General features: G+C 59.6%; 1 protein-coding gene across 3 annotated transcripts; it reads left to right on the forward strand.

The window, feature by feature from the left end:
- The first annotated feature begins 237 nt into the window (after window positions 1-237).
- LOC137467603 (hemoglobin subunit rho) lies at window positions 238-8,151 on the forward strand. Of its 3 annotated transcripts, none has more exons than XM_068179083.1 (4): window positions 238-293; window positions 6,926-7,035; window positions 7,123-7,345; window positions 7,969-8,151. In XM_068179083.1, the coding sequence occupies exons 1-4, from the start codon at window positions 288-290 to the stop codon at window positions 8,095-8,097; spliced, it is 468 nt and encodes a 155-aa protein (XP_068035184.1). In that variant the 5' UTR covers window positions 238-287; the 3' UTR covers window positions 8,098-8,151. The 3 variants fall into 3 exon arrangements, with proteins under 3 accessions (XP_068035184.1, XP_068035191.1, XP_068035188.1); XM_068179090.1 differs by having other exon boundaries at window positions 275-292; window positions 6,938-7,035; XM_068179087.1 differs by lacking the exon at window positions 238-293 and adding an exon at window positions 4,821-5,367.

Here is an 8,151-nt window from a genome sequence, read left to right on the forward strand (position 1 = left end):
TTAAAAAAGCTGTCTGTTTCCCCCCTCTGGCTCAGCAGAAGTGTTTTCTGCTGTGTCAGAGTCTGACTCAGCAGGAAGGGGACACTGCCCTGGGGCCAGGGGCTGCCTTATCACTGCCCACAAGGCTCCTGTTTGTGCCACCCCAGTTATCACCCCTGAGCACGGCCAGGCTGGGGCCGGCACCGTGACTCAGCACCCTGAGCCTGTGCAAACTCATGCTCCCAGTCTGTGATGGGAGAGCCCATAAACATCCCCTAAACTGCAGAGAACGGGCTCCAGTCCTGGGCATGGGGGTGAGACCCCTCACCTTGACCCCAACTCTGACCCTGGTCCTGACCCTGGTCCTGACCTGACCCTGGTCCTGGTCCTGACCCTGGTCCCGAACCTGACCCTGGTCCTGACCCTGATCCTGGTCCTGACCCTGGTCCCGATCCTGACCCTGGTCCTGGTCCTGGTCCTGGTCCTGGTCCTGACCCTGGTCCCGATCCTGACCCTGGTCCTGGTCCGGGTCCTGGTCCTGACCCTGGTCCCGATCCTGACCCTGGTCCTGGTCCGGGTCCTGGTCCTGACCCTGAACCTGACCCTAGTCCTGACCCTGGTCCCGATCCTGACCCTGGTCCTGGTCCTTGTCCCAATCCTGACCCTGGTCCTGGTCCTGGTCCTGACCCTGTTCTCAGAGCTCCCTTTCTGCCTGGCTGTGTGAAGAGGAGCCCCAAACAGAAGCATGCTCTGGGCTGGGGTGTAGCGGGGTCTGTGGGACGTGCCCTGAGCCCACCCCAGCTCCGCTGTTGTTTGGGGCTCCCTGGCTCTGCCCAGTGCTGGTGCTGGGCAGAGCTGGGCAGAAGGAGTGACGGAGCTCAGGCCAGTCCCCCACTCACTCACAGCCCTGGGACCCCCGAGGTGCTGCGATGAGCCCCGTGGTCTCTGTCTGGGCAGTGGGAGAGGCTCTGCCAAGGGCTGCCCCAAGGACCAGGTCCAGTGCCTCACCTGGGGCAGGGGGGAGCTTCCCTCCAGCCCCAAACAACCCCTCAGCCTCTGCAGAGGGAGCTCCCCCGGTTCCACCCCATTTTCAGAGCCCCTTTTGCTACTTGAACAAGAGCCCGGTGGCAGGTCGGGGTCAGATGTGGAGTCAGGGCAGGTCTGCCCTCCCAAAACCAGCCCCAGCACGGGAACAGGTCTGGCTCTGTCCATTGCCAGCTTTAAAGGCTGGAAAGGCAGAACAAGACCCATAAAACATGTCCTGACCCAGCTGGTGCCATGCCAGGAGGAGAAAAGGCCTTGCCTGACTTGGAGCCATCCTCGCACACAGAAAACCTTTTGTTAGCAAGTGCCCCAGGGTTGGGAGGTCCAGGACAGCTCTCGTGGCTCCCACACAAGCTGGGGCTTTTTGTGGAGGTCTGTGAGGAAGGGAACCTTCTGCAAGGCAGCGATCGGCAGAGCCAGCTCGGCCTGCGGCAGCTGCAGTGCTGGGAGCACTGGTGAGACCCCTGGGAGCTCACCTGGCCTGGGACAAAGGCTGCTGGAGCCTGCTGAGGGACAGCAAGGCCCTCTCTCTGAGGGGGCTGGGGCTACCTGGCTGAGGGGCACCTGCTCTGCACCCCCTGCTGCCAGCACAGCACAACCAGGTGTCCTTCAGCTGCTTTTCCTGCAGCAGGGCTTGGCTCAGCCTGTCCATGGAGCCCTGGGCTCCCCCAGGAGCTCTGGGGATGGGGGAGCTGCCCCACGGCTACCGGAGCAGAGGGCAGGGCTCCCTGAGGAGAGTCCTGTCCCATCCTGCTGGTCCGTGTGAATCCTGCCTGGGAACACCGGGCACGGATGGGGGAGACCCTGAACCCCCGTCCTGGAACAGCTCTCACCTGCCCTGAGAGGAAAACAGGACAGGAAAACTCGGTGTACCCCATGGGCAGGAGAGGAGAAGCTCCAGGGAGAGCTCAGAGCCCCTGCCAGGGCCTGAAGGGGCTCCAGGAGAGCTGGAGAGGGACTGGGGACAAGGCCTGGAGGGACAGGAGCCAGGGAATGGCTCCCACTGCCAGAGGGTAGGGCTGGATGGGAGATTGGGAACTGGGAATTGTTCCCTGGCAGGGTGGGCAGGGGCTGGGATGGAATTCCCAGAGCAGCTGGGGCTGCCCCTGGATCCCTGGCAGTGCCCAAGGCCAGGCTGGACACTGGGGCTGGAGCAGCCTGGGACAGTGGGAGGTGTCCCTGCCACGGCAGGGTGGCACTGGGTGGGATTCAGGGTCCCTCCAGCCCAAACCAGTGTGGGATTCCGTAGCAGAGCTACACCTGGTGAGACGCTGCGTGGATGGAGATCTGTCCGTCCGTCTGTCCAGCCCCTGTGCTGACCCTGCCCGTTCCCAAGCAGCCTGGGCCGCCCAGGCCGGGCTTATCTGGGGCTGCAGCCCGGGGCTATCGGGACCGGCTCTGGGGAGCGGCTCTGGGCTGCCCGGGCCGATAGGGGGGAGCTGGGCCCGGCCCGGGCGGGGGTCCCGGCTGATAGCCCGGGATGAGCGTGCCGGGATGGGCCAGCAGCCCGAGCCCGGGGGCCAGCACAGCTCCACGGTGGGCACGGGGCTGGGCTGGGCCGCGGGCACAGCTGGAAAACCCGTCTGCCTCCCCTGGCCGTCCCTTCGCAGCCCACGCACCGCGTCCCTCCCTCAGTGTCCCCTCAGTGTCCCCTCAGTGTTCCCTGCAGCCCGGGTCCCTCCTGTGCTGAGGGATGGAGCCCAGCAAGGCCAGGGCAGAGCAAACCCTTCAGGAAAACCTCTGCCCTCAGCGAGCCCGTCCTGCGGCAGCCTGCCTGCAGTGAGAATCTGCTTTTGCCCTTGTCTGGGTGGTTTTGCCCGAGTTCTTGTGCTGGGGGATAACTCTGAAGCAGATTCACTAAAATTTATCTTTCCCCCAGACATCCTGGCCCTTAGGCCTCGCCTTGTGCCTGTCATCCTGTCACCTGTCACCACCCTCTGGAGCAGCTCTGGACCCTGAGCCCGTGGCGCTGGGGTGGCTCCAGTGCCACATCCTGCTAGGTCCCTTTGCAGGGACACACAGACAGGGATGGACAAACAGGGTCAGGGCAGGTCTCCTGCTTGCCCAGCAGGTTCTCGGACATTTCTGCTGCATCCAGCCCCCAGCAGTGTCAGCAGGACCCACATTCCAGACCCAGGAGATTTCCTATAAAATTAAAGCAATACCATGAAAGGCTCCAAGTAAATTAAAACACGTTTGTATGAGAAGTGAGGCACGTGTTGGGATTCCTGGGGTGGTCCTGGTCCTGTGCAGGGCCAGAACCTGGACACAATGATCCTTGTAGTTCCTTTTTCAGAAGGAATTTCCCCATGGAAAGGGGGCTCAGGCCTTGGCAGGGGCTGCCCAGGGAGCTTTGGAGTGCCCATCCCTGCAGGTGTCCCCTGGAGGTGGCACTCAGAGCTCTGGGCTGGGGACAAGGTGGGCATGGGGCACAGCTGGGACCGCATGGGCTGGGAGGGCTTTTCCAGCCCCAGGGATTTGGGGATTCTGTCCCTTTCAGCTCAGGATATCCCATGTTTCTCTGATTACATGGCATGGAGGTCAAGCTGGAGCAGTCAGAGCAAGGGGTGCTCCACACCTCTTGGAGTCAGACCTAAAAGATACCAAGGGTTAAATCTGGATCCTGAAATGAGAGAATTTTGTTAGGGGCAGAGAGGAATTCATTTAACCTCCACTGCATTTCCCCGGTTGTTACAGCAGAGAATCAAATAGAATGTCTTTGTGCGGAGAGCAGAGTGCCTGGGGCTGAAGGAGAGATCTCCTGGTGGGGATGGCATCCAGCTCTGCTCTACAGTTCCAGCCTGCCTGGGGTCTCCACTGTGGAGCCCCCACACCTCTGCTGCCTGTGGTGTCTCCCGGTATCCCTCTCCCTTCTCAGGAAAAAACTGCATTTCCAGAAATTCTTTTCTACCATGTTTGGGCAACAACCAGTCCCAGCCAGGGGCAGTTGTGCAAATTGTGATTCAGACACACTCATTCTGCATTTCCCTGGATTCATCACTGACCCCATCCTGCATGGGCTTAGAGCACCTGCTCTGCCCCTTTCCCTAAAGTCTGGGAGCATCTGGCTTTGCTCTGCTGCTCTGGGCATCCTGTGCCAGGGCCTGCCCACCCTGCCAAGGAGCAATTCCTAATTCCCAAGATCCCATCCAGCCCTGCCTCTGCACACATTCCCTGTGTCCTGTCCCTCCAGCCCTTGTCCCCAGTCCCTCTCAATTTTCCAGGGGTTCCTGATATCCCCTGCTGCCCCGAGCTCCATTCTGAAGCCACCCCTTACTGGGGGTCTGCAGCAGCAGTGGTGCAGTGGTGAGAAATCACCTCTGCCCTCCAAGCCAGTCCAGACTGGCCACAGCCAAACAGGCCAGTGGGCCCTGCGGGGCAGGATGGGCTGGAGCTGATGTGAACATTTACAGAGTGGCTGCAAAAGGCCATTGCCATGACAGACAGTCCCCAGGCACAGGGACAAGACCCTAATCCGATTAAGTGGCTGATTCACCTGCTGTTATTCCTTTGCTGTTGTGCCCATCTGAAGGGATTTAGAGGTTAAAGAGCTGCTGTGAGGATAAAACCAGCCATTAGAGGGATCAGTACAGGAGAGCAGCATGGAGTGGGCCTGTCTGAATGGAAATTACGTTTCCATTCTCTCTTCCTCCTGTTTGCTCTGCCTTCCTCCTTCCCCCTCAGCTCTTTATGGCCATCATTGCATCCACGAAAAGTCGTCTTGCTCCCACACCAGTAAAACCAGGTCCTGATGGGTCACAGGTGGGTCCAGGCCTGCAGGCTTCCCACCACGAGCCGTGTCTCTGCCTGTTTCAACAGGCTCCAGAAACCCAGCATTTATTAACCACATTTAAAAAATAATATTAATGCTGCAACCAACACTCCCCTCCAGCCTCTGTGTTTGATGTTGTCCTGCCTGTCCCAGGCTCACCCTCCTGCTGCCCCTCCCTGAGCTTTTCCCTGCTGCTGGTTCAGATGCAGCAGAAAAGCATCATTATCTTTTCCCTTTTAAAGCTCGGCCTTGCAGAGCTGAAAATTAATCTCCTATCAGAGACGAGGTGAGTGCATTGCTAAGAACAGCCCCAGATGCAGCCTGGATTTTAATTTCAATGCCAGGGAATTCAGGCTGCAGAGAAGTAATAAATGCAGAGGCCACTGAGGCCATTTATTGTCATCCCCAGCTGGGCGAGCAGCTGCTGGCTCAGGGATGGGAATGCCTTCCTGGGAATTCAGGGCTGCATGTATTCCATCGCACTCCTGGAGCTCTGTAGGGTGAATTTGGACAACTTCTGGAGTCCCCAGATCTCCTGAGCAGCACGGGCGTGTCGTGTGTGTGCTGTGCAGGTGAGGAGCTCAGCCCTGCCGATACCTTTATCTGCCCCACACAGCCCCACTGCCCGGGCTATCAGAGCCTGCCTGGGGCTGCTCAAAGGGCCTCTCCCACGGCCTAGAATGGAAAAAATTAATAATGTCTCACAGAACCCTGTGGTGAGGAGCTACGGTGTGACTGCAGGTGTGAATGGCCAAGGGGATCACGGTGATGGGCCCGTGCCACTGTGTCTCCAGTGAGATCACACAATGGTGCAGCTTGGGAGGGACCTTAAACCTCATCAGTGCCACTCCAGGGACACCTCCCACTGTCCCAGGTGCTTCCAGCCCCAGTGTCCAACCTGGCCTTGGGCACTGCCAGGGATCCAGGGGCAGCCCTAGCTGCTCTGGGCACCCTGTGCCAGGGCCTCACACCCTCACAGGGAACAATTCCTAATTCCCAATCTCCCAGCCAGCCCTGCTCTCTGGCAGTGGGAAGCCATTTCCCCTTGTCCTATTTCTGCCCCCCCCCCATGTAAGAAGTCCCTCTCCAGCCTTCCCAGATCAATGGACCAGTATCAGTCTGTAACTGGAAGATTTTGGAGGTCTGGATGAGACTTCTTAAACCGACCACAGACAGACCCAAAGCCACAGATTCGAAGAGTCTGGGAATGGTTTGGGTTGGATAATCGCCCACTTCCAGCTCCCTGCACACATTCTACCAGAGCAGGTTGCTCCAAGCCCCATCCAGCCTGGCCTGGAACAATTCCACGTCCATGGTTTGTGTCTGGATGCCTGACACCTCAAGCATCCTGGCTTTGCCTTTCTGAGCACAGAGGCACAGCTGCACTGGAGGCCTGGAAACCAGGAAAGCACCTGTGCAGGTGTCAGCCAGAGTCAGACAACAGCCTGTAGCCAGATCTCGACCTGGTGGAAATGGGTGCTGCTGATGGGGCTGTGACAGGACAGGGTCCTGCTGTCCTTGTGCAAGGCCTTTCATTCCCAGCAGGGAGAGACCCCTGAAGGGCTCACACTGGACAGAGCAGAGCAGAGGAGCCTGTTCACAGCTGCAGCCCGCCCTGGCATCCCACACAGGTATTCCTGGAAACCTGGAGCTGAGGAGGTGACCTCTGCTTCACCAACACCGTCCCTGCAAGTGTCCAAGGCCAGGCTGGACAGGGCTTGCAGCAACCTGGGGTAGTGGAAGGTGTCCTTGCCATGGCAGGGGGTGGAACAAGGTGGGCTTTTAAGTCCTTTCCAACCCAGACAATTCTGTGATTCTAAAGCACCTCTCTGAGGGGTCTGTGCCTGCTCAGGGAGGGGTGAATGGCCATGCCTGTGGTGAACAGGCAGCCAGGGCTGAAAGAGGGAGAGATAAGAGGGTCCTGTGTCCTGGCCCGGCCTGTTAAGGGACTCACAGGGCTTTTCTTGATGGCCACACCTCACTGCAGAGTGACCACAGCATGGGGACCCCCGGCGGGGACCCCCGCCCGTCCCAGCCAATGGCCCCACCGGAGGGGCCGGGCAGGGCTGGCCCAGGGGATAAAACCCGGCCCAGGCTCTGGGCTCAGCTCAGCTCCGTGCTCTCTTGCAGCCCAGCAGAGCCGCCACCATGGTGCACTGGACAGCCGAGGAGAAGCAGCTCATCACCAGCATCTGGGGCAAGGTCAACGTGGAGGAATGCGGCGCCGAGGCCCTGGCCAGGTGGGTGCAGCTCCAGAGCCTGCCCGTGGCACCTGCGGGGGAAAGCGCTGCCCTCGGGGAGCTCTCACTGTCTGTGTCTCTCCCCAGGCTGCTGATCGTCTACCCCTGGACCCAGAGGTTCTTCTCTGACTTCGGGAACCTGTCCAGCCCCACGGCCATCATCGGCAACCCCAAGGTGCGTGCCCACGGCAAGAAGGTGCTCAGCTCCTTCGGGGAAGCCATCAAGAACCTGGACAACCTCAAGGGCACCTACTCCAAGCTGTCCGAGCTGCACTGCGACAAGCTGCACGTGGACCCCGAGAACTTCAGGGTGAGCTGTCCTTGGAGCTTTACCATTTGTCCCTCCTCCCTCAGAGAATCTCAGTGCCTGGGGGATTTCCAACAGGCATCAGCAACTTGTATTTTCGTTACCAAACAGGACACGGCTGACTGGAGTGGGAGCTGGGGGACAGGGCAAGGCTGGGAATTCAATAATGCAGGGCAATACTAGGCTCTGGGCTGCAGGGACAAATCTGGTGACAAACATAGGGAGATTCTCTAAAAGTCTGGGGGCTTGTGCAGGCATGGCTGGAGAAAACGGGCAGGATGTTGGCCTCTGCTTCAGCCTCTGTTTAAGCCTGGCTTTGGGGATGTAGAAGGTGGACCTCGCACTGACCCTCAGCTGAAGCAGGTGTGGGGTTTCACAGCAGAAAAAGGAAAGGCAGAAAAATGTCTAGCAGCTGGAAAATGTGAGAGGGAGCAGAGATGGGGCAGGTGGGCACTCATGCCCATGGCCAGCACAGGGCTCTTGTCCTGCAGCTGGCAGCCCTTCCCTGGGCCACAGCGCCAGCACCCACTGGGGAGCTGGAGGCCCTGGTCGCGGGGTGCTGTGCAGGGCGAGGGGGTGCCCAGCACTCTGCTGACCTGATTTCCCTCTTGCCTTCCCCCCTGCAGCTCCTGGGTGACATCCTGGTCATCGTCCTGGCTGCCCACTTCACCAAGGACTTCACCCCTGCCTGCCAGGCCACGTGGCAGAAGCTGGTCGGGTTGGTGGCCCATGCCCTGGCCCGCAAGTACCACTGAGGCCTCAGGAGGCACCTGTGTCTGTAACGGGCAATAAAAACCACCTTTTCTGAA

This window comes from Anomalospiza imberbis, chromosome 2 (assembly GCF_031753505.1).
Source record: "Anomalospiza imberbis isolate Cuckoo-Finch-1a 21T00152 chromosome 2, ASM3175350v1, whole genome shotgun sequence".
Classification (NCBI taxonomy): domain Eukaryota; kingdom Metazoa; phylum Chordata; class Aves; order Passeriformes; family Viduidae; genus Anomalospiza; species Anomalospiza imberbis.

Excerpts from the sequence above, each read along its gene's own strand:
- LOC137467603 (XM_068179083.1), top strand. Across the intron at positions 7,036-7,122 it reads GGCGCCGAGGCCCTGGCCAG|GCTGCTGATCGTCTACCCCT; the intron begins GTGGGTGCAGCT and ends GTCTCTCCCCAG. Across the intron at positions 7,346-7,968 it reads TGGACCCCGAGAACTTCAGG|CTCCTGGGTGACATCCTGGT; the intron begins GTGAGCTGTCCT and ends TCCCCCCTGCAG.